Raw genomic sequence first — 25,784 nt, 5'->3', positions numbered from 1 at the left:
GAGGTCAAAATAAATTAAGCTCAATAAATGTATTAAATTTTATATAAATAAATTAAATATAATTTATTATATAAATATAGAATCATAGAATCTATAACTCTAAATATAAATCTAAATATATTTATAGTAATAAATTTGCCAGCTAAGAGAGGATTTTAGCTTTGTTCATACTCCTGCAGGTTTGAAAAAGGCACAAATCCCAGTGCAGATACAGCCTCCTTGGAAATATCTCCAGATCAGACAGTGAGGAGAACATGGAAGGCGACACAGAACAGCAGAAGTCAACCGTCTATGTCCTATTTCCTCTGACACAAACTGGAAGTACAAGGTTGAGCCAGGTCTCAAGGAGACACTACCACATCAAGCATGAAGTAAAGGCAGCTTCACAGACTGCTCTGCTCCCTGCATGCTCTAAAATGGTTTTCTTGAGAGTACATTTTACAAAAAATTAAATAAAATCTCATCTTGCTCCTAACATTCTAACATGGCTGCTCACTTTCACAGCACACAGCATAAGGCATCAAGTGTGCCTGGTCATATAGCAGTAAAGACATTCGCCTTGAAGGGATATGAGGAAATGTTACACGAGCACTTACCAAGTTTCCATCTCCTTCAGCAGTCTCCATGATTCTTCCAGCTGATCCAGCTCTGCCTGGACATGGGCAGTCTCCTCTGGGGAAGAATTCTCCATGACCAGTTTTCCATAAGCTTTCACTAGGCACAGCTGGATCTCCTTATCTGGTAACTCAGCTAGCCATCTCTGAAACGTACAGCCCTTACAGTTACTTCTAGGTATCCTGGGTAAAGCAGAGGCTATGTCAGACTGAAGGCCATGTTCAGTCCAGGACTATGCTGGTTCTGTTGGCACTAGCTAGAACATACCTAGCAGGGAAAAAAAATATGCTGTGGATTCTTGCAAAGAGCCAACATAGGTCAAAGAGCTGATGGCAACACTTAAAGGGTGCAAGCCATCAATGCACCCCTTCTGTAGGTTTCCCATGAGATACCTTGTGTTTCCCTTGTGAAGGGAAAAGCTGCCAGCTGAAGTAACCCCCAGAGTGAACCTAGCATGCAAAATAGCTTTTTGCTGTGTGGCAGTATCAGCTGTGCAATAGCTTAGTTCAACACAGTATAAGGTTACCTAACGGTAATAACATTCAATGTATTGATGAGGCAAAGGCAGGTATTCTCCAGAGAGATCACCCTGGCAGAAGAGCTCTCTTTAAAACCATCTATCCTCTGATAATACTTTATCCATCTCAACAGTTCTTAGCCATTTCTCACTGTTCTTGTTTTTACTTAGCTCCACATTCCACAACACAGGGCAAAGCAGGAAGACAGCAGTAAACAACGGTCGTTGCAAGAGGAACAAGCCATCATTACCCACCCCAGCCAGGAAACCCTCACCAGGAAAACCCTGCCCTTAATGTCTGAATGCTGTAAGGTGAATAATTAACATCTTACACCAAGATGTTGTTCTCACCTTAAGGTCTGCCACCTGGCCCTCAGTGTTCTGGTCTCCTTCAGCACCCTGGTAGGGCTCAATCATCTCCGTGGTTAGTTTGATCCACTGCTGAAGGTCAGAGAGTTTGTCATTATACGCACAGTGTTTCTGAATGCGCTCTTCACTCTGCTGTATCATAATCTACAGATGGTAAAAATATGTCAGTAACTGAACACAGAAAAAAACCAGTTTCATTACTGGATCTAATATGTAACTACTGACAGAGAATCTCATGAGCAAGGCGGCTAGAAAAAAACAACCCAGCTGTTAATGAGACACAGAAAACTTTGCCCTTTAGCACCACTGGCATAGAAAACACCTACAAGCGCCTGCAGGCCTAAATTCAGCCACATGGGGGAGCATTAAGCAGTAAAATAGCTTCCTTTTCAGCTGAAACAGAAAAAAAGATGATGTTTGGGTTTTTTAATACTCCAGTCAATATTAAACATACCTTATACTTCCTGAATCAGAAATTTCCTGAATCAGAAATTACTATACAGAATTCTTTTGCAAAAGTCCAGTTCAGCAATAAATAGGATTATTGAGATTGAAACTAGAATTTCACAGTGCATATTAGGGTAACACTTTATCATACATATTTCCATGGTGACCTGCACAACTAAGGTAATATTATAAGCTGTTCTTCTGAGACTGCTTTGGAATAGACTGTCCTTTTATATGCTTATAAACTACAAAATTCTCCAGGTCAAAACTAGTACTTGCACAATTGCAACACTTCTCTCTCATTAACTTTTAGGTCACAAAACTATAAAAACCAAACAGTTTGGTACACCATCACTCTCCAGGAATCTGTGAAGAAGCCAAGCACCTCCATGATAATGTAACTATGAGGTCTTTAGATCAGAAATTTCAGGCCCACTCCAGACATGATTTATATAGATATAAGAACTGTGTGGATGGTATCCTATCCCAAAGGGCAATCAATCACATTACAGATAATCAGAGAATACTGGAAGAGTTATCAATGTCTTAAGAATTCAGTAACTTCTTCCCCTGAAATGAAAATATCTGTCACTCAAAGGATATAATCTCATATGCTTACAGATTTTTAAATATTTTTAAATAGTGGCAACTAACAACTCCTCATGCCATGAAAGCCTCTTCCTTATGTTACCTTCAGTGCTATCTTCAGTGCCTGAGAGTCAGATGAAAGTTGGTTCATTTCATGCTTGTGGGTGGTATTTGACTGAACAAGCTTCTCTACCTCCTCCATTTGTGCCACAAGCTCTGCCAAGTCATCTTGGATCATCTGCAGAGGAAAAGACAGATTCCATATGGGCAATATGCTAGGTATGGCATGGACTTTCACAAAATGTGTAACAAAGGTAGTTTCACTTGACAGTGTGAAGACAAAAAAACAGGAATAATCACTGTCATTAAGAAAATTTATTGTTTTGATATCTAGGAGTAAATGTTTCTAAAAGAAATGTTTGGATGCCCTTCGATGTTACCAGTTGATAACAGAGAAGATAAGTTGCTGGAAAGCTGCCAGAGGAGACAGTACAATCAGCTGAGTCCTACTAAGAGCTATGGTGATAATACCTCTGTGGTCACCATGGGTGAAGTAGCACCATATAGCTGAATCACCATAGCTCACCAGACTGAATAGGAAGAGTCACACCCCTTCTCTCTTCCCCTCCTGTTCTTCTCTCCCCTCTCCCAGCTATGTAGTCCCACTGCATGCCTTGAGTAGGCTCTATTGCATGTTGGACCCTTTGCTGAAGCAGTTCAAAACACTAACCAAGTGGAAAATTATAATCTTTTTTTTTTTCTTAACTTGGCCAGCTCAATCAGCCTGTGGAGTAAACCCAGCACATGTCAAAGCTGTGATGAGGTAAACAGCAGGAAGGGGGAGGAATGCAGGAGGTAGGACAATGGGAACTCCCTGCTTTTAAGGAAGTTAAATTGGTTCAGGTTATCTTTGCAGTTTCACTCCCAATGGGAAATATCAGAATACAATTCATTTTAGCAATAAAACTAGCCCAAAAAGGTGTGGCACCAACAGCTTCCAGCTGCTTGTTCCTTCCCGCAAGCCCAATTTGCCAATTCTTCAGCTGCATTGCTTCAATTTCATTTACTCCATGCTATAAACTAGACCAAATGAAATCAAGGAGACAAGGTACTGAATTCCTAATGCTAATAAAATATGAACAAACAGGACCACAAATAACTGAGGATCTCACAGTCAAACATTACTGTGATGTACCTGAAGTCTCTGGAGTTGTGTCTTTTTACCCAAGAGGTCAGGCTTCAGTTCCTTCTCTAGATCCAATTTAGCTCTGATGGCAGATAATTTCTTCTGCAAAGGTGCGAAACCATCATCAAAGTGCTTATGTTGCGATAGTAATTGTAGATGGAGAAAGAAGAAGAAAAAAGATACAGCATTCAACATATATCCTTTGGCATTATCTTTTGTCAATGTCCATTTCGTACTCAGAACAAACACCAAGCTACACTATGCAACAGACTACAAATTTATTTGAATATTTGATCAACCTAGAAAAAGGGACTGGGCACAGCTGGTTAGCACTAAATTTATATTGGTGTAACTGGCTGAGTAAAAGATTCATCATTGTCACAAGAGAAGACTGTATACGGGCATTGAAGCTCACCTGGATTTTCCTCTTGCTCTGCAGGAGACTTTCATGTAGAATTTCTCTCTTCTTTGAAGCTTCAGCTACTTCTTGCAGGAAAGCCTTTGCTTTTTCCTCACCAAGGACATTGTTTAGCAAATCCTTCTTCAGCTGTAATGTCATCAACTTCTCTTTGAAGCGGGAGCTTTCAGCTAGAGCAGCCTAAAGGAGAAAAACTCTTCCAGTGAAATCATACCAAAAAAATTAGAAATCATACAACCATATTATTCTCACACAAGTCACACAACCAAAGCAGTACGACAAAGTCAGGTAAAAACAGCATGCTGGGCCAACAAGGGGTAACAGAAGGTACCTGGACAGTGCCCAGTTAAAGGAAAAGTCTTCCTGATAATGTTAGAAGCACCAGGGCTGCATCCATTTTGTGAACAGAAATAGAGGAAAGCTGTACTATGGAAAGAGTTGTCTGTGCAGAGCAGAGGCCTAAACAACCAACAGAAAGGACAGCTTGAATGCTTATCCCAAGGATAAATTCCACCCATGTTCACAGACACATTTATTCTGGAGATTACAAGGATGACAAAGTAACAAAGCCACCTTGCTAGGCACATGCAGAAATCATGCATTATAATCCCACGACTGTATCACTACACAGTTCTTAACAGAGTCCACAAATTTCCCTTCCAGGGAGATCTGAGTAATGCTAAACAATGTTATCATCATTGTTAAAGGTATCTAGCACTTTAATTCAGCCTATTCAGTTGACAACTCCAGCTAACTAAAGGGAAGAAAGTAGGGCATTCTGCTACAGCTAGAGCTAAGTATTGACCTCCACACTTTGGGGGGTCTTGCTATACTGGAAAGGCCCTTCCAGCTGCTTCTGTCCAGCAGCTGTATGCAGGCAGCTGCTGGCAGAGCTTGGGCAAACACAAACCAAGAATTAGTTTCTGAACTTAGTAACAGGTTTGGTACCTCAAGGTGAGCCAGTGCTGGCTCTGGAGTCTCCAGGAGCATCTGGACTGATGGCTGCCACCGTTCAAAATCTAGCAGGGGATTTTGGAAGAGTCTTCTCAGTTCGGTTTCTGTATCAGTGCTCATTTTAGAAGTCTTTCCTCTAACACTGCAAGGGGAAAATGACAGCGAGAGAACGATTAAGGAGAAATCCAAGTCCAAACATCCTATTCATCAAGGCATGAATTAACACAATACTCATGTGTAAACTGTATCCGATGCAATTAACACAATACTCATGTGTAAACTGTATCCGATGCAATTAACACAATACTCATGTGTAAACTGTATCAGCCTTTTTTTATTGTCTGAGCCTGGTGTGGCATACTGACATCTGCTCAGTCAGAAACATCCAACAAAACTTTATTTAGACACCATAAGACATATTTGTCTCTTGTGCAACTGTGTATCAGGAATTACTTTGGCTTTCTAGCAGCCAACAGTCTCCCTTCGCATGTGATCTTTCTTGGCTGCTCATAATTACCAGCACGATTTAACAAATCATCGGAGTTGCCTCACTGACTGATGGAAGGAACAAGCCAAGAGTGTCTAGAATTTAACTTTAGTTGTCTGCATTGTTTTACATATTATCAAGTCTTTATTCCTTTAAAAAATTACATTAAGAAATCTTTGTTTACCCTGTTACCTGCAAAAAGAGGAAAATACTTACTTTTTTCAGATATAATTTTTTTAAATTTTGCTGAACCAGTAGTATTTATATTAACATATATGGGTGATTCCGATAAAAGCTTTGTATTTCTATATAGGCATACACATACATGCACAGCTATAAGTGTGTATAGATATTGAAAAAAAAAAAAAAAGAAATTAAAAATCAGCACACATTCACTAAACATCCAGGCTTCTCTTACAAAGGCTTATCCAAAATACCGCTGAGTAACAAGGCCTAGCAGTGACACACTCCATGCAGCTGCCTCCTCGTTTTCTCAGCTTTCCTGAGGTCCCAGTTTGAAGAATTCTATTTGATATAGCAGAAAGAAACCCAAACTACGTGCTCACATGGGAACAGTATCCTACAAATTCACAAAACAGGCTGTAACAGCAATGCCAATCAAGATTAATACTGCCTTTCTATAAAACCAAACCCAATAATCTTACCTGTGTCAGTGGGACGTTATGGAGCTAAACAAAGGCAAGCTTGCAGAGGCCAAAAGTTCCACAAATAGAAAGTTCTAACATTACACGTTCTTTGCCATTTGCTCTGCTGCCCCTGCGAGGCTCAGCATGAAGCTGCCAGACTTCGCAAAGAAGCTTTAGAGAGGAGCTGGCAAAAGAGCAGCTGCCATTTTCTACTCGGAGGCAAGTCCCCTGCCTTCTCTGTTGCTCTTTCAACATCATTTACTTGTTAGTTTTTAAACTGAAATCCTTTCCCGTAACGACCTATAACCCTTCCAGCAGGACAGCATACTGTGCACTCAACAGAGGAAGATAAGCTCGGATACAGTAAGAAAACTGACCTTTCTTTTTCCTTAAAAAAAAAAGCTCCTTCCTTCTAGTTTGCAAAATTTGCTGCGGCTTCTTTACTTCCTGATTCCAGGCAGCCTGGAAACGGAAACGCTTAAGTCTGGGGAGAGGCTAAACTTTCAGAGTTTCCAACCCAAGGCAAGTTGAAAACAGGAATCATGCATATATGCTGGCAGGAGAAAGGGAATAAACTCTGCCAAGTAATTGCTAAGGCTGATGAATCACCACCACAAACTCAACAAGGGAGTGTCATAATTCTGAACCGTTTACTACTACAGCTCTTGTCCTGAATTTCTAGTTGCTGTCATAAAAGGCAAGCAAAATACATAAATTATTATTATAAAATGCTAACATGATCAAATTAGCTGCCAACAATCTGATTTTCTTCAAACCATACATAACATTAATGATGCAAGATCACTGCTTGAAAACAGCCAGCAGCTTACAGCTCCTAGCAAATGGCTAACATTACAGGTTTACTGCAATGTGGAGGCGGATGTAATTAGCAGAAGCCTTTCTTTTCTACCAGTCACCTACAATTGGATGGCACATTACTTTTTTCTTAGGTCCTTGTTAATCCTTTCAGTGTGTAAGAGGCAATTCCTCCCCACCCTCCCCCCCCCGCATAATCAGACTTCCCACTACCTTTGATACTGCTGTATTGCAGATACAACACTCTCAGTGTGTGGCTGCACATCTTGGGAAAACCGTAGCAGTTCCTTAAGCTGAGCCTTCAGCCTCTCGACGTTGGACTCTTCTGCAGCCAGAGCTGCCCTCGTTGCCTTAATCATAAAAACAATTAATAGATTACACCTCATTTAGTGTCTGGCACATGAAGAGATAAGGCTGTCTCTCAGGGTATTCACACAAACCCTTTCTGCTGCTGCCTTTTTTCATGGTTGTATGGAATACAAACTTTGCTAAAGCAGAAAACATTCTCAGAAACAGTTTTGTTCCTGCAAGCTCTCTCTCCTCTCTTCACAGTGCCTAGCCTCCCTATCTGATCTGCAGGGTTCACTGCATGAATCACCAACAGGTCCAGTCTCAGATCACTGATTGCAGTATAAAACATGAGATGCATTTTTGGAGCAGACTTAACTGCATCTGTTTGCATGAACAGGTCCTTCTCAGACTCACATATACAGCATGTTAATTTTAGAATGATTTAGGTCAACAAAACCCACAAAAAAACTATGTAAATGTACCTGAATTGAACCAGTCAGTATTTTGTGGATCCTTTTTTGCATATACTTTTCCTAGCTAGTCCTGCTGAGTTCTAGACATACAAATTGCAATGAAAGGCATTTTGAGAAGAGATAATAAATGCAAAAACAGCCCTCAAGAGGAAATGAGTGGCAAAGATTCTTATCTATATTATGCATGACAAACTTTTTGCACTCATTTTTGCAACAGATTGATTTTTAGTATAAATACTGGATTACTATAAACTTGGGACTTTGTAGGATTAAAGATGTCTTTTCTGGTAAAGGAACAAAGGAATATACCTTACACAGATTAAAGATAGAATATAGAAATGGTCTTGCCAAATACTCCAGAAATAGATGTACATGTGTGTGTGTGTGTATGTGTGTGAATATACAGACATTATTTTCTTGCTTCTTTTTAAGTAAGGCAAATTGTATTGTTTGCTCTGTATTGTGCTCTTTTTGCATATGCTCCCTTCGAACTCAAGACAAACTCCAACACATGTTCCAACCCTGCTCCTTCTGTGCAGAGTGAGATAAAGGTTAGATTAATTGATTCCATTGTAGCTATTCACATTTTCCTCAGTCTGTTTCATACACAATCATACTCTTTCCTTACCACCTTTAATCAATAGAACAGGTACCTGTTTGATGTGACTCTGCATGTTCAATCTATGCCTATGCTTGATCCTGCTTGTTTTAGGCATACAAAGGATAACAACTTACATTGCATTTTCTCCACAGGGTTACAAACTCATCTTCAGTCTTCTCCCCTTCCCCAGGCTCTAGGTGATTTTCTAGTTTCTGTAGATATTTTCTCAACACCTTGATGTCTGCTTCTAATTGTCTGGCTTGGGACTCATAGGCACTTTCTGACTCCTGGATCTTGAGCAATCTCTCCTCCTCCTCACTATGAAGCAGTTTCAACTTCTCCAAGGCTTTTCTTAGCATTTCGAGTTCATCCTTCATTCTCTCAGCTCCAAGTGGAGAGGTATTCTCAATCACACTTGCACACTCATTTTCAAGGTGGTCCAATTTCTTTCCACCACTCCTAATGCTTTTGGCAATTTCCTGCAGAAAGAAGTTAAATAAAGATTAGCTGCAGGAATGGGAAGTTGGGGCAAAAGCTGAAAGCAATAGGGGAAAGAAAGACTACCTCTCCTGGTTGCACATACGTTGTTGTTTACTTCTTATTTCAAAGTATGTCTCTTTTCAAGTGACCAGAAGCTAGGGTTGGTCATTTGTTTGCCTTCTGAGTAATACTAACTGCCACGATTCTGAAAATATTGGCTTGATTTTCATAAATGCTTGTCATCTGAGGTCCCTGACAAAGATAACAGGAGCTGCAGGCACTAAGGAATTCTTACAGCCAGATCTCTGAGAGATTTAAAGCTAAAGAGTTTAGGCAGTGGCACCAAAATATTGGATACTGTTCTCAAAACGGGTATGTTTATCACTAGCTCTAAACCCTCAAAACCTGTGAGCCTTCAGGCTTTATTTGTATCATGATTACCAAATATCACTCATTTAAACAAGTTTAAAGGGCAAGATTCTCAAATCACATAACCATAGGAGATGAGGCTTTACGAGAAACAAAACAGACCAGCCTGTGACTTTACAGTTGGAAGAACCATACGTACTAACAGTTTTAGGACCTGATACAACTCTTCTCCCAGCCCATGTTAAAATCACACCTTATTTTGTGTAATTCTTTTCCCAAGTACACCCTTTTGTGGTTTGAGAAACATATAAGGGCATAAAGAAAGAACACACAATCCTAGCTCCTTGTTAGAATTATATTAAGGACCTTCAGTGCCTTTAACTTGTCCTCTGCCGAAGACTTGGTTGCTTCTCCAATGCAGCAGTTTAATCTTTCCGTCACACCATTCAGCCACGATTGAAACTGGTTGACGTTGGCGCTGTACTGCTCATGTTCCTTGGTTATCTTTTTAAGCAGGTTCACTCTGTTCTGTAACAAGACACATCACAAGCTGTGAGGACAGTGCTTATCTGGCTCTTCTTCCTTTACATTGTAACACAGAATTTATAAACAAGAGTCCCTTTCCATGAGCTCCGATAGCACTTGGACTCCAGAAGAATTCAGAATTCATCTCAAGAAACAGAACACAAAAGTAGGTAAAGGCTTGTCGCCATCTGGGTCATGCTGCAGGCTTTCAATGGCTAGTCTCCAAGGAGACAAATTGCAAGGGCCTCTTAGGTTAGTTTCTAGCCTCTCCTTTCCAAAATTTCCTAGTATCTCATTAGAAAAAGAAAAGAGAGAGAAGTCAGTTTCTGGCTTTTACCTTGTTTTTTGCTTACTTTTTTACTTTTACTAAGCAGTTGTTCGCCATGCTGGTTAAAAACAAAGATGAGCACACAACAGACTGACTTTGCCCATCTCTCAAAATGAAAATAAAAGAGACTGTACTAGGGGCATGCATTTTAAAGGGTTCATTATTTAAGCAGGCTCTACAGAAAGTGACCATCTACTTTTACATAGACTGGGAACTTTCATACTTATTCAATTAGCAGATTACAAACTATCCTAGGGTGATATCACAGACCCTGGAAGCAAATTGAAGGCTACGGGAAGCAGGTTTCATTTTCTGAGTTACTGAGTGTGCACCCTATAACCAACAATTCCTGAGCTTACAGGGGCTGAGTCACTCCCTGCTGATCCAGCCTGGCATCCTCACAACAAGACAAGAATCACATTTGCCTAGGCTATCCCTGTTTGTGAGCTGAAGCTTAGGTCTTGATGAAGAAAATTTTACACAAATCACAAGGAATCCTGCTCTGTTGTTTCACTAATATAATATCTAACCCGAATATTATTTCCTACGAAATCAGAATGACTTTTTCTTGCCCTTTGTCAGTTGGCACGGAGAGCAACTGAGGTACACTATGGTTACATTAGTAAAACATTGTTCCTTGTGCAATCCATTTAGTGCCTGCAGCACTCTTGAAAGGCTTTGCTGTCACATGCAACAGCCTGAGTTTCATTTTGAGTAATATGGGACACATCCCATGCCTCTGAGCTTCACTCTAGCTACCCTCCATAGAACGCAGGGTGACAGCTGCAGTGGTGGACAGAATTTCAAGTCCCTTCTGAATTTCCCTTGTCTCTGTGAGGCTTTCAGCATGTCGCCACATCTGTCAACCCGCCTTAGGTGGCAGTGGGCCATTGCCATTCTGTCAGCATCTCTCCATCCAGGTCAGCAGAAGGACAGCATGAACACCAGTCACCATAGGATCTCCTGTGTGCTGTGGCATGGCAGTCCCTCTGGGACTTTGCCATTCTCCTTTGGGACAGGTTATGCCTGCGGTGCAGTACAAGCCACCACTCTCCTGGCGGCACGACACCAGCCCTTTTTCCACACTGCCACTGCAATCTCTGCTGACTGGTACAAACCCAGACTGACTCCCCTAAAGTTAGTTGACTTGCCTTGGTAGAAAAGAGGGACAGCTAAGGGACAACTGACTCCCATGGAGGATGAAATACTGCCCACTTATTAGAACCTTTAACAGCACCATCTATGCAAACATGCATTTGGATGAGATCAAAAAGCAGAATTATAACTGCAGACTTCTGTGGCCAAGATGCATCCAGCAAAACACCTCACCTGTTTGTTACATCCCCTTGCCTTGATTCTCAAATCTGCAGAAGTGGGCACTGGTTGAATGATTCGCACTTTGACCTCATGTTAGGGACTTGAAGAATGCAATTTTACAGCAGTGTAAATGGGCCAAACAGAGAAGTTAATCAAGTCATCCCAAGCTTATGGATTCCAAGGAATCAGGCTAATTTGTTGCACTGACACAAGCTCCAAAGGGAGGAGATGAGAATAACAAAGTGGAGCTATTATTAAACTCAGAAGTCTTACATTAATATATAGAGGGTGAAAAAGGAAGTCAAAATGACCCACCCCTGCCCAGGCTATTCAGCCACAACAAAGAAGTGCACAGTTTGGACACTCCTGCTAGTCCATGAGGTCAAGGAAGTCCATGGATCTAGACAAACAGTGCTGTCAAACAAAAGGCTTACAAAGAGCTGGCTGAGGCCTCCCCGCTCCCCCAGGACGTTAGGCAGGGAAACTTTCTAATGAAGGAAAGTATCACTCACTTCTGTTAGATTAGCTGATCAGGGAGCAGGACAGCGTTAAACTCAATCTCCACATACACTTGGTTAATGTGAGGAGACATTAAGCAAGCACATGGCCCTGGAAAGAGTGAGAGCACTGACAGGAAAATAATGAGTTTGCCATGAGCTGCAGAGGAAGAGATGTGTCTGGGCAGGATATGTCCAGCCCTGGGTACTCAAGGAGGGTGGACAGAGGCAGAGGAAACCCCCTCCCCTAATATCTCCTTACAGTCAGTAAAGCCAAACAATCCTCCTCTGGAAGGCAGTCTAGAGAATGTAAAGGAAGTTCCTGCTTCAAATCCCTCTGTGGCATCTAAAGCAGACTACAGAAAGCTCTTGCAGTCCTTCCTGGTGCTTTTAGGCCTAGCTCTAGGGTACATGAGGGTTGGCATTATAAATATCTAGGTTTCAGTTAAGAGAGACAACACAGACTGAAATTCATTTGATGAAATTCATATTCAATATATTTGACTAAATATATTGTATTAAAACATACTGTATATCATAACTTTTCTTACCATCTTCAGTCATCATTTATGCTAAAACCCACAACCATCTACCTCTGCATACTGTTATTTTACTAGGCAAGAGAAAGCACATAGGAAATGGCTGCCACACCTAATATTCCTGTCAATATAATTAAAAGCAAATTACGTGCTTTTAAAATTTGGGAATGATAAGGACACATGTTAGTACTAAGAAAAAAACCAGTCTCCACCATTTGCTCATACCAGAGAAGCAATATCACAGGCAAACCATTTAAGAAACACTGTCCAAGAGCTTGCCTTCTGATAGAGCTGGACAACTGCACAGGATCTAAAAATGCTCTTCAAACACAAGTGCAATCTACAAACACCAGCAAGCCGCCTCTGGGAGGCAGCTCAGGCATTCAGCTGGTATCTGCGAGTCACATTTAGCCTGGCCTCTCATCATGTGAGGGGCCCGAACAATCCCCTTATAACACCTGTGTCTCTTCCATTCATTCTTCCCTCCTGTTGGAAGAGGTAGCAGGGTTTCTCTAACAAGTGTTACGCTTTCCAACATGATTCCCAAGGTGCCCATAACCTTGGCATTAGCTAATGAACTCCACATTTACTTCAGTTGCAAAATCCAAGGCTTCCCAACTCTCTTTGTTCCATGCCTCCTGAAAGAGGGATTTCTTAGCTGGATTCTCTCACTCAATCCTTCTATGAAATGTGGTATTTGTAACCAATGCCAAAGAAAAGCTTTTACTAGCGTCTCAGATAGCAGGAGACATAAAGACGTATTTTGCCTAAGTGCTATGAGCCGCTTCCTGTTCTCATTTACACCAGCCTGTACCCAAGTCAGTTACAGAAATTACACTATGTAAAACCATTCTCAAAGAGGTCACATTCTGGCTCTGAGTATTCAAATGACTTGGTTGAAAGAACTGCCTTATTAAACTAGTTAATGACTGTCTCCTGCTTCAAAACCAAAGACAAATCCTGGTTAGAAAGGAGCAAATGAGAATTTTAAATGGCAATCTAGATAGACAACGCCTGAATTCCCAAGAACCTTCTTATTTATAAATCTAGTTGCCTTGTAATCAAGAGATCTACCTTTGAAAATAAATCAGCGTTGAGGCTCAAGTCTGTTGGTGGCTTTACAGCCTTTCTGTGCAGTTACAGCATTTCCAAATATACTCTGGTTTTTGAAGAGACTTATTAAGAGTTTTATATTTATGGCTAAAAACTATCTGAATTTCATGCTCACAGAAGGTGCCAGCTCAGGAGGTTTTTCATTGTTTTGGGGTTCAGGCTGCTTTACTTAAAAAGTATGTGTAGAGCAAGCAGAGAAATAGCACAAGCATCCCAATGTGGTGTTCTTCCAGTGTCATCTGCAGCTAACCTTGTACAACAGCACCCAGGCGGAAAGCATACGTCACTGTCAGGCTTCAATTCTGGACTGGGTTGTAGGTGTGGGAACAAATTAAAAGCAATATTATGACAGAGGCAGATAGCAGAACCAATGTAATGAAAATTATTTGTATTTGCACCAGGTAATTCCAGCCTACTGAATGCCTGGAAGCCACTGTGAGACAAAGACTAGATTTTGATCTCTATATGCTTGGGATAAATGTGTCTGTCTATATATTTCAAATATCTTTTTGAAGATTTTTATTGATATAGTCTAGTAAGAAACTGAATTCTTCCCACCTGCAGATGTCTGCCCCTCAGCCATGCCACGTGGTCCAATCCTGTCTTTACCCAAGTTTTAGAAGTGAAAAGTATGAGCCTTATCTGGAATCTTTACCCAGCAATAGGGTCAAACAAAATCACTGGCACTGAAAGATGAACCAGGACGTCTTACACCAGGGTATCTAGCAACTGCTCAAGCTGGTAGATTAGCATCCGGCAAGAATTAGTAACTGTGTGCAGTGAAAATCTTTCAGATTATTGGAACTGGCTAGTTGAGCTCAGTGTTGGGCCACAGCTGATTACCAGCTCAGTGTTTCCCAGTTCTGCAGACAGGGAGTGCAACTCTGGATCTGGACTAATGGTACTTCCTCCAACAAGGGTGTGTGCATGTAATATTCCCTGGCTCCAGGAATGAGTACTTCTCACCTGGTTATACAAAAAAATAAAAATCACTAATGTGTTGAAAGATGAGGAACAATTCAAAATTTATACAGAGATTACCTAAACCAATATTCACTAGGTCACAGCAAGAAGCTTCCAGTTACTTTACAACAACATTACTATAAAGCACAGTGTAAGAGCATCACAATTAACAGCTTATCTTGGGACATGATGACTTTTGAAAACAGTCCACTGACTGAAAGAACAGGGGTGCTCAGCTCTGTTTCTTTTTGCAATCCTACCAGGTAGGCCACATCACTCAAGAAGCAGATAGCAAACAATACTACATATTGGTGAAAACTGAACACCTCCCACTCTTTATAGGTGTACCTCAGCTTGTTCCCTGATTTTTTCATATTCCACCTTCATTTTCTTCTGAACATCCTCATCAACGCTGGAGTCACCTATCCTGCTGAACAAGGAAGCAGCTTCCTCTAGCAGTCTTTCCAGAAGGACTGACTGATTTAAGACATCATTCAGCAGAACCTGAGCGTGGCTCAGCTGCCACTGCTTCTCCTTTAAGCCAAGCTGCAACTCAATGTCAGGCTCCAAGGTCACACTCATGTTGTGAATCCATGTGTAAAACTCATCTTGGGCTTTCAGGTACTCATTCCAGTGCAGCCACACCCACTCAATACGGCTGTTGGGGACAGCAAGAGAGATGAGTTAGATGAAATTATGATAAGAGCAGTAGAGATTGGCAAGCTCATAAAGCTTTGAGAGCAAAGGACATGGTTCTCAGCAATTTTAAACTGCTCTGACCTCAGAGGGTCCAGATCCACTTCCCAGGGCCTCTCTGCTCTAGGGAGGAAATATGCTGTACAAGGTCTCTGTGCCTGGCCAAACTCATCATTCTAGGCCACGAGATGGACTGGGCTGTGAAGGCAGTCCCAGGCAGTGAGTGGGACTGAGGTCCCACTGACTCTCTCTCCCCACACAGTCCCCAGTATGCTTGTGGGACTGGGATTAGCAGTGATTGCTATCTACAATCCAGGCATCAGAGAGAGGCAGGAAGCACTTTATGAAAGCACTGGATGAGACAACTGCCTCAACACAACAGAAAGTACGTTGTCTTACCTGTGACAGTGAGTAATGTATATGGCTGTCTCTTCCCACAAGGCTTTAATGTCTTTAAGTTTAGATAGTATCTCATGCTTCTTATCCTCACTGATGCTGCGAAGGGCAGCATCTGCCTTCACAAGAATCAAGTCAATTTTCAAGCTGCCTTCTGGTTCCAGTGCACGTATTTTCTATAAGAAAAACAAATGGGATTGAAAGCATGAAAAGAAAGCAAGTATAAATTGACGAAACTTAAACTTTGGGTTTACCCGGGAATCCTGAAGTCCCTGCTGCAAAACTTCTGAAAGGAAAGTATGAACTTTTCTTCAGATTTGTTTATTCTTAAACATCATAAAGGACTGAATTTAAAACCATGTAGCAGTTGAAAAATATTTAACTACAAAAACCAGGTCATCTTCTATCAAGTATCTGTGGCTGTATTTCCACTGCTGTTACAAAGTTACAGCACTATGTTGCCACATGTCAGTTGTTCTCTCCCACCTGCCACAGAGCATAGAGGCAATCTCCATAGGGGTACACTGCAACATCTCAGTTTTAAACCCTCTAGTATAAAAATCATGAAGCATATTAAAAAGGCTTCCTACTGCAAATAAAAGTTGGCTCAGAAAACAAGCCAAGAGAAATTAACTAGTGGAATTTTCTGCCTGCTAGCAAATTTTGCTTTGACCCTAAATTGCTAAGTTATGAATTGGTGAAAACGTGTATCTTACATAAATTGGAATGCCAGGAACTGAAAGTTAATCCATCTAATTTTAAGTACACTCTCCTCCTCTACCCAGAGATGGAAAATTAGCACAAGTTCTGTATAATGCAACAGATTAATTAGGTCCCAATTTGGATGTCAGCTTTCAGCGTCACTCTATCCAAACTTCTAATACCATCAGATTATCTCTTTTTGCTGTTACTTCACAAACTCCTGGCAAGCTGTAGCTTTCAAGTTTGAAGGAAAAGGCTTCTATAATTAGAACACCGAGAGGTTCAAAATCAGCAACTACTTCTGGAAAGATTAGGCCTATGAGATTTGTTCAAAAAGATCACGTCAGTTATTGCAAAGGTGAGACCAAATCACAGGCTTTTGATTTCCAGTCTCACATTCTGGGAAAAAACTATTCTGGCATGTACACAGCACATCTGCATGTGATGTTCAAACAGGTGTTTGGATAAACTATCTACTATGAAAAGTGTGATTAAAAGAATCCAGGAAAGCAGGGCAAAGGGTAGAGCAGAGAAAGAAAATAAAAGCCATAGCTATCACCCAACAGGAAAAATTTAGGAGTAAAACTGTGTTCTAAGCCTGACATTCTTCCAACAAGTGAAAGCAAATATCAGCCAGAGAGAAAGCAGTGGCTGTACACTTTTCAGATCTGTTTTTTAAATGATTGCTATCTTTGGCTGGCATTTTCATTAACAAATCAACAGAAAATAAACCACAGGAAGGAAGTACTGAAAAAGCAAAAAAAAAAAAAAAATAAAAAAAAATAAAAAAGGCAAACCCAATGTAAAAAAGGAACTGAAAAACGATCGCTACATTTGAAAACAGCCAATAGGTGAAGCAGCAAGCACATCACGAGGACATGTGAGCTGCACAGGGAAGCCAGGCCCAGAAAGGAGGCAGGATGAGGGAGCAGGAGGTAGATAAGGAACACACAGGAAGAGAGAACAGATGCTTGTTACTCTTTAGAATTATGAATTCCCAAAGTCTGAATTGAAAAAAATCTTCTAACGTGATTTTTTGCATGTTATAGGCCTCCTCCAAAGCCCACAGAAGTCAACAGGCTTCAATTCAGGCCATATCAAATCACCAGAAACCTCAAAACCTTGCATCTTGTTCTCTCTGCAATGAATGCACTCTCCTACTCAAGTTCCCGTGTTTGTTGCATATTTTTTGAGACTGCACATATCAGTTTTCCAGACAAAAGGAATAGGTGAAAATCATTTAAGAGCAGAAATAAATCTATAAACCAAGGGGAAATACTTCAGATTTTTTATGACTGACATGCAAGTCTAGCCATCATCCATCACTCCTAGAAGTCTCTACGTTATACCAGAGGCAAGATCCAGTGTTCAGTGAGCCACAGTTAAGGAAAAAGGCTGAAGACATGTAAGCCTGCAATGTGGGTCTTTCTGGAGTTGTTCAACCTCAGAAGAGTCAGTCCAAACATGAGCAGACATACAAAAATAAAGACTTCAGGGTAAATAATGATGGGAAAGATTTGACCATTTAATGTAAAGAACATCCTAGTTTGAATTAAAGGTAATACAAGTATAAAAATAGTTTCAATGTTAATCATAGACATACTACCACTCCCTCAAGAATGGTAGAGATGGGACAAACAGGATTGTTTCATTCTCTGAGATTATGAGACCAAGATAACATCTAATGAAACTGAAGTTAATGAATGTGAAATCACAGTAAGAGAGCAGGCACAACCTGCAACGGCATCTCTGTGTGAAGAGTTATACAAGAGATTAAGTAAAATCAGAAAAAAATGAAAACATTTACCTTTTTGTTAGACAGATTATAAAGCGGATCTGCAAACCCTCTAATCATCAGGGTTTATGGAAAAGGACAAGGGGATTACTCTAGAACAGCCCATTACCAGGACATTGCAATCTTTCTCCACCAGTGCCAGAGTCCCGGAGGAGATGAAACACTAACATGATCTAACTCTCTCAGACTATATGCTGGACTTCTGCAAATCACTATCTAGCAACTGCAAGCAGCAACTCAATTGTTTCAGATTTAAGCATGCTCATAGGACAGCGTAAACATTTTAACCTGCCAAACCTGCTGCTAGTCTTCCAAATCAATCTGAAAAGCTTGGAAGCCTGTGATATCAAATTGCCATCCTCTTTTTCTACAATGTCTATAAACATTTTGCAGATCGAAAAATTAGGAAGAATACAGATGTAAACCCATTCACATAGGACAAATACTCTAGCAAGCAGAGGCAGCTAAGAGTTTCCCAGCTAACACAGAGTTCAAGACAATAACTACTGTAACAACAGTAGCACTGACAGCCACCTCTGAAATGCTACGTCACTCTTCCCTTACCTCAGTCTCTCTCAGTCTGGCTTCTAGGGCAGATCGAGGTCCCTTGGTGTTGTCATTGATACTCAGTCTCTCTTGGATGGCCTTCATCCACGCTTCTGCATTCTCCACACTACTGTCAAATTCATCCTGTAGCTGCTGAGTCATTGCATTTGAAGAAGCTGAAAGGATAAGAAACAGGAAAGTAAGTAGGTTTTGGTTCAGACCTAACCAGGAATGCATTCAAGGCAATGTAAAGGAGCAGGGGAGAAAACGTAATGATGTTGTGGGTTTCCTTTTTAACAATAACACCAAAAAACTTAGCAGTATCGCGATTCAGTCGAGCACAGAGAAGACACTCACACTGCAGCTTTCCCAAATGAAAATATACCAGGAAACGAAAAGAAGGTGGAGAACTGTGGGAGGCTCCACTACAGTAAACAGACTTAATTCAAAGCTTTCAAATGAGATTAATCTGGTGTTTGTGGTATATTCCAGATTGGCTGCACCAATCACAAACACTTAATGTTTCTTCCCAGAGTCTAGTGAGTGCAAACTCTCCCTATGCCCTTCCAGGCTCACGTACTGAGTACCTGATACCAGACTAGCAAAGCACTTCAGCACATGCTTAACTTAAAGGTACATAAACCCTTTAAAGCTGGTGAGATCAGGATCAGATGCTCAGGCTCTCAGTTAGCTTGTTCCGCTGAGACCACAGACAGGTTATCTGAATGCACATGCAGCGAGCCTGGGACACACAGAAAACGGAAACCAGCCAGCAACTGCCAAGACCAACCACGCACAAACTGTCACATGGGAATATCGACACTGATGGATTTTTTTCTTTTGCCACCTCTTTTATTCTATACCAGGATATAAGCTTTTAATTTTCCCCTCCCTCTCTTGTTGACCATTCCCAATCAGCAGGAGGGTATGATGCTCTGTTGCTCTGCTCTTGTGCCTTCTCTCTTTAGAGCATAAGCTCTCTGTTACCCAAATGGCCTCCTTTGTGTGTGTACAATAGGAGAGCCATCCTACGCTCACCCTTGGGCACTACCACACCAAACTTGACTAATAAGGATAAATCATAACAAAGCCCCCTGTAGGTCAGCTCCACTGAAGTTAACAGAAAGATAGCCACTGACATTAAATGGTTTTGGGTCACATCCTACAAATAACCACCAGCCAACCCATTGGTGTCTCTTGTAAACTAAAGTATTCTTCCACTTTTTTATTCATGACTGAAGCATTTTTGCAGCACAAAGTTTGAGACTTAATTACTGAACCCAAGTTTGTTGTGCAGAATTCAGTTCCACAGCAGCCCCCTCAGTTTCCATGAAACTTATTCATGTGGAATAAAGTGCTCAGTGCGATAGGCAGAGCACAGCTCTTGGCAAATCTGGACCACTGGTGTTTTGCAACCACTTTAACTTTTGGCAGCTTAGTCTTTACAAAGGAGAGCCATCCTTCTTCTGCCCACTTCCCACCATCCTGCCGATGTTCCTGTTCATAAGTTAAAAGGATTCATGCAATATTAATGTCCTCCCCTATAGCTCCCAGCGCATTTTTTTCCACATTAGACCAGAGGAAACAAGATATTAGCATTCACAACACTGATGTCTGGCAACAGAAACAATCTAAATTGTTGCTTCCCAGCCATCAGCGGGCTTTACACTCAACAGATCCCAGAACGGAGCAAGAGAACTGCACCTACAGAGCAGCAACTGCACTACCCAGAGAGATTACTGGAACAGAGGATGGGTCAGACCTCCATGTGCAGACAAGTGCATCTGCATGGAAGAGGGAATTCCTCCCCAAGTGAGAGATGTCAGACAGGCAGAATCCAAAGCTTTAACTCATAAATTTTGGAGTTCGAGATCTTCATGGCAGTGAGAAGGGCATGCAAGCAAGCTCACTCACTGCCCTGGACTTCAAGAGAGCAGACTTTGGCCTCTTTGGGAACCTGCTCAGTAAGGTTCCATGGGATAAAGCCCTAGGGGGTGGGGTGGGGCAGGAATGCTGGCTGATATTCAAAGATCATCTGCTCCAAGCTCAGGAGTATTGTGTCCCAACAGGAAGGAAATGGGGCAAGAAGGCCAGGAGGCCTCCATGGATAGATAAGGAACTGCTGAGAAAACTCAGAACAAAAGAAGAAGCTTATAGGAGGTAGAAGTGAGGACAGGTGGCATGAGAATACAGAGACACTGGCTGGGAAGCTAGGGATTAGGCCAGGAAAGCTAAGGCCTAGTTAGAATTCAGTCTGGCCAGGGATGTCAAATATAACAGGAAGGGCTTCTATAGGTATGTCACCAACAAAACACATACCTAGACCAGGGATAACGTGGGCCCTCTCCGGAAGAAAATAAGAGAACTGGCCACCCTGGATTTGGAGAAGGCTGAGGTTCTCAACAACTTCTTTGCCTCAGTCTTCACTGGCAAATGCTCTGACCATGCCACTCAAGTCTTGGAAGGAAGACAAATGCAGGGACTGAGAGAATGAAGACCTCAGGCCCACTGCAGGAGAGGATCAGGTTAAAGATCATCTTAGGAACCTGAATGTGCACAAGTCCATGGGACCTAATGAAATTCATCCACGGGTCCTGAAGGAGCTGGTGGATGAATTTGCTAAGCCACTGTCCATCATATTTGAAAAATCATGGCAGTCAGGTGAAGCTCCTGATGACTTGGAAAAAGGGTAATACAACTCTCATTTTCAAGAAAAGGAAAATGGAAGACCTGAGGATAGGGACAAAGCAGTTATGTCATCTACCTGGACTTGTGCAAAGCATTCGACACTGTCCCACATGACACCCTTGTCTCTAAACTGGAGTGACATAAATTTGATGGATGGACTACCTCATGGATAAGGAATGGGCTGGATGGCCACACACAAACAGTTGCAGTCAATGGCTCAATGTCCAAGTGGAGACCGGTGATGAGTGGTGTCCCTCAGGGGTCGGTGTTGGGACCTGTCTTCTTCAACATCTTCGTTGGCCACATGGACAGTGGGATTGAGTGCGCCCTCAGCAAGTTTGCCGACGACACCAAGCTGTGTGGTTCGGTTGATACACTGGAGGGAAGGGATGCCATCCAGAGGGACCCTGACACGCTTGTGAGGCGGGCCGATGCCGACCTCATGAAGTTCAACAAAGTGAAGTGCAAGGTCCTACACCTGGGTCGGGACAATCCCAGACACAGCTACAGGTTGGGTGGAGAAGAGATTCAGAGCAGCCCTGTGGAGAAGGACTTGGGGGTGTTGGTCGATGAGAAACAGAACATGAGCCGGCTTCAGTGTGTGCTCCAGCCCAGAAAGCCAACCATATACTTGGCTGCTTCAAAAGAAGCATGATCAGCAGGTTGAAGGAGGTGATCCTGCCCCTCTACTCTGCTCTTGTGAGACCCCATTTGGAGTACTGCGTACAGTTCTGGTGTCCTCAACATAAGAAGGACATGAAGCTGTTGGAACACGTCCAGGGGAGGGCCACGAGGCTGATAAGGGGGCTGGAGCACCTCCCGTATGAAGACAGGCTGAGAAAGTTGGGGCTGTTCAGCCTGGAGAAGAGAAGGCTGCGTGGAGACCTCATAGCAGCCTTCCAGTATCTGAAGGGGGTCTATAAGGATGCTGGGGAGGGACTCTTCACCAGGGACTGTAGTGATAGGACAAGCAGGAATGGGTTCAAACTTAAACAGGGGAAGTTCAGGTTAGATATAAGGAAGAAGTTCTTTACAGTGAAGGTGGTGAGGCACTAGAACAGGTTGCCCAAAGAAGCAGTGAATGCTCCATCTTTGGCTGCGTTCAAGGCCAGGCTGGACAGAGCCTTGGGCGACATGGTCTAGTGTGAGAAATCCCTGCCCATGGCAGGGGGGTTGGAACTAGATGATCTTAAGGTCTTTTCCAATGCTAACCATTCTATGGTTCTATGATTCAGAGCTAGAGGGCATTTTTAAAAGCGTGACCTCACCTTGAAAAGATTAAAGAACAGGATGTACCGGATTTAGTGAGGGTGGTGTGGTGGCATGGGGTAGCTATTCCCTCTTTCAATTATAAAAAATATGACAGCATAATTAAAGCTAAAATCATTGACTTACACCACAAGAGTTCTAAGAATGAAGCCAGCTAAAGGAGTAATGTTATTCTCAGTGTATTGCTAGATAGCTGCCTCCTTCTCGAACTATGACTGATCCTGAACTGGCGTTCCTGTACTGTAAGAATCCAACCCTCAGAAAAGAGCACACATCTCTTTGTAGCTGACTGATCAACTCATCTTCACATTAACATTCTCATTATATCTGGCAGCTGTAGAGGGACTGTCCCCTAAGACTTCTATTGTTACCTACATACAGACATTTCTAGGCAAATAGTTTCTGAAAGCATGAGTGTAAGACGTGGCAATTCCACTTACGCCATTGAGAAACAAAAACTGACAGTACATTTGCTGGATAGACTCTGATGAAGAGTGGCATTCACTTCCTAGAAGAGGTTTCTATTCCTGGCAACATCCATATCATATTTAAAATTGGCTTCAGGACTCCAGCCATGGAATAGCCAATACAGAACCTTACGTTATCCAGTCTTACTTCTTACAAAAATTAGAGGGCAATCAAACATGGTTAAGAAGCAGTGGAAAACCTACTGTCATCTAACATGAAGAAACCCCACTCTAACTCTGCCCGCATCCTGGTCTCCTCTGAGCACAAGGATTTTCTGCCCAAAATCCACAGATAGACAGACCCCCATCCCACACGCAGGCGTTCCATGTAAGCAGTCAACTCAGGAAATCATGAAAAATGTTATTTCAATGTTAAGATCACCAGTTTGCAAAGGAAGAGAAACATTTTGCTATTCCAAATGCCTGCATAACATCACTGACTGATTCTGATCAAGTAATTCCTACACCTAGCACCATAAAGATGGTTAAATTCAGCATGAACTCTGATCTAAAGCCCAGGTGGATTTCACAGTACTTATGACCTGCAATATCTGACATAGATCTGGGCTGTCTCTTGAGACCAACTGTGTCGTGTCTTCTCTCTTTCCTCCACACTGGGCAGCAAGATGCTGTCTGAAGCAGTCAGCTACAATGTACCCAGATCTTTTGTTCTGTAACCTGCTCACCCTTTCCAGGCATTAAAGGCATGGGTTTTATCTGCAAGGAAAAAGTATGGGTTTTGACGTATTCACTGCTTGGGAGGAAGAACAGCTGCTGACTACCTGAAATTTGGCAGTATCTGTAATTTCTTTGTAAATGCTCCTAAAGCAGGGATAAATGGTTACTGGATAAATGTTAATTAATTAACAGTACTCACCCCATTTCTGCTGCATTATTAGGACTAAACGATTGAGCAATACCTCTGGACATGAAATACAGGGCTCTGATCAGTACAAGAAATACAAAGGAGACACAGCAGCTCCTGGAACAGACCTGAACTGTTCAGCTGTGCAAAACCAGCAGGCACAGACCAATGTGCAACAGCAGCAGACCTTAGGGCCACCTGTACCATGGTGTAACAGCGTGGTGCTGTCCTAGGCAGCAGGCTCAGCCACTAGGATGCACTGTGCCAAGGAAAGCCTCCCTTTAATTGCAGGTGTGATCATCTGAGCAACTTGTACAAAATTATTTTTGTCACAGTCATTTTCAAATGCATGTAGCTGTTCAAAATAGCTTTTGATTTTAATATACTTGGATCAGTGTATTAATTCATACCGTGGAAGACATTTTTATACTGCAGAAAGCATTTAGCATCTCTATACATACATTACTAAATGAGGGTAATAACTACACATAAGAAATTCTGGCACGGATAATGAGATGCTGAGCAAACCCAAGTTTTATTTGTCCAGATGCACTAACACTGCTACTTAGCAGAGGTAAGGAAGAAGCATATTTCAGGGTGCTGAATATATCTGGCCCAGGACAGCTCCTGCAGCATGTCCAGAGGTTATAAAAAACATGTTTCAGGAGCAGGAAAAAGTAAGATACAGATTAGCTCCAGAATCCTTTAGCTGAACATTTCCCACAACACTCGTCTTCCTACCTTCTCTGCATCACCCTCTATGGCCCCCAAAACACCGGTTACCACGCACAGGACATCCATACCTTTGGAAGAGGGGAAGATGAACTCCTCTGGCAACACAGTCCTGCCTCAAGTCAGTATCACCCCTCTTCCCCTCCCTCATCCAGACACAAAACCAGTTATATCAAGGAGGGAAGTCAGAGGACTGTAACCCACCCACTGTTCCCTGAGAAGAGGCAGCTGGCAGGGTGCTGGGGCACACATGCTGTCCCCCTAGCTTGCCCACAGGCTGAATACCCCAACATGAATTGACGAGATCCAAAGCAACAGCAAGCTGGGGTTTGCTTATAAAAATCTGCTCAGCTCATGAGCTGTGCTCCATTTGTGTTGGGCTGGGCTGAAGCGAAGATACAGAGGCAGCCTTGTATCAACTGTGGTCTTGGAGCCATCTCGCTGAAAGAACGGATAAATTAATTAGCTGACTGCTCTGCATTATAGTTCTTGGAGCCACCAGATGGAAGCAGCACCATTGAGGGACCTAGAGATGCCTAAATCTCCACAGCAGTCCCTGACGCAGTGAAAGGCACAGGTGACCCTCCATGTGATCCACCCGGCACTCACAGCGCCAAATTCCTCTGAGTGCTTCTGCTGTAAGTACATCTACTTCAGCAATCTTTCTAGTGCATCTAATAACTCTCATTAGGGTATTGTGAGACTTCCTTATTTAATATTTCCAATGCAGTACTTAGAGCTTTTAAAGTTATTTTGCAAGTGCGGTGTCTTTTTGCTGGGATTATACTATTGTTTTGCAGTATTTCCTAACGCACTAATTTCTCACTGCCAAGTTACGTGACTTTTTTAAAAACAAACAAAACTAACAAATTTCTCAAAATGTTTCTCACAACCACTCCCATTTTACACATTCTTTTAAAACCTACATAAATAGAACACAGGCTTTTAAATGGTTCCAGTATGTCTTGGATTCCTATATTCATGTACTACTTGACTAGTTTCCAGTACCCAGTCCTTACAAAAATAACAGTACAAAAATGCTCCAGGAAATTTAAATCACTCACCATTAAGGAGACCATTTTCCAATT

At 42.0% G+C, this 25,784-nt stretch overlaps 1 protein-coding gene across 7 annotated transcripts in view; it reads right to left on the bottom strand.

Moving 5' to 3' along the window:
- SYNE3 (spectrin repeat containing nuclear envelope family member 3) overlaps positions 1–25,784 on the bottom strand; it is a 64,855-nt gene that overhangs the window by 19,606 nt on the left and 19,465 nt on the right. For all 7 annotated transcript variants that reach the window (XM_030485019.1, XM_030485025.1, XM_030485020.1 and 4 more), the window contains exons 2-13: positions 18,694–18,851; positions 15,636–15,808; positions 14,889–15,198; positions 9,625–9,786; positions 8,544–8,888; positions 7,258–7,394; positions 5,089–5,236; positions 4,138–4,320; positions 3,732–3,854; positions 2,640–2,774; positions 1,484–1,645; positions 597–760 (exon numbers count right to left, since the gene is read on the bottom strand). In XM_030485019.1, the coding sequence (XP_030340879.1) occupies positions 597–760; positions 1,484–1,645; positions 2,640–2,774; positions 3,732–3,854; positions 4,138–4,320; positions 5,089–5,236; positions 7,258–7,394; positions 8,544–8,888; positions 9,625–9,786; positions 14,889–15,198; positions 15,636–15,808; positions 18,694–18,837 (2,186 nt within the window). In that variant the 5' untranslated portion in view covers positions 18,838–18,851. The remainder of the gene's footprint in view (positions 1–596; positions 761–1,483; positions 1,646–2,639; positions 2,775–3,731; positions 3,855–4,137; positions 4,321–5,088; positions 5,237–7,257; positions 7,395–8,543; positions 8,889–9,624; positions 9,787–14,888; positions 15,199–15,635; positions 15,809–18,693; positions 18,852–25,784) is intronic.

This window comes from Strigops habroptila, chromosome 4 (assembly GCF_004027225.2).
Source record: "Strigops habroptila isolate Jane chromosome 4, bStrHab1.2.pri, whole genome shotgun sequence".
Classification (NCBI taxonomy): domain Eukaryota; kingdom Metazoa; phylum Chordata; class Aves; order Psittaciformes; family Psittacidae; genus Strigops; species Strigops habroptila.
Note: the sequence above shows the minus strand (reverse complement) of the source record. Positions and strands in the feature narration are given on the sequence as shown.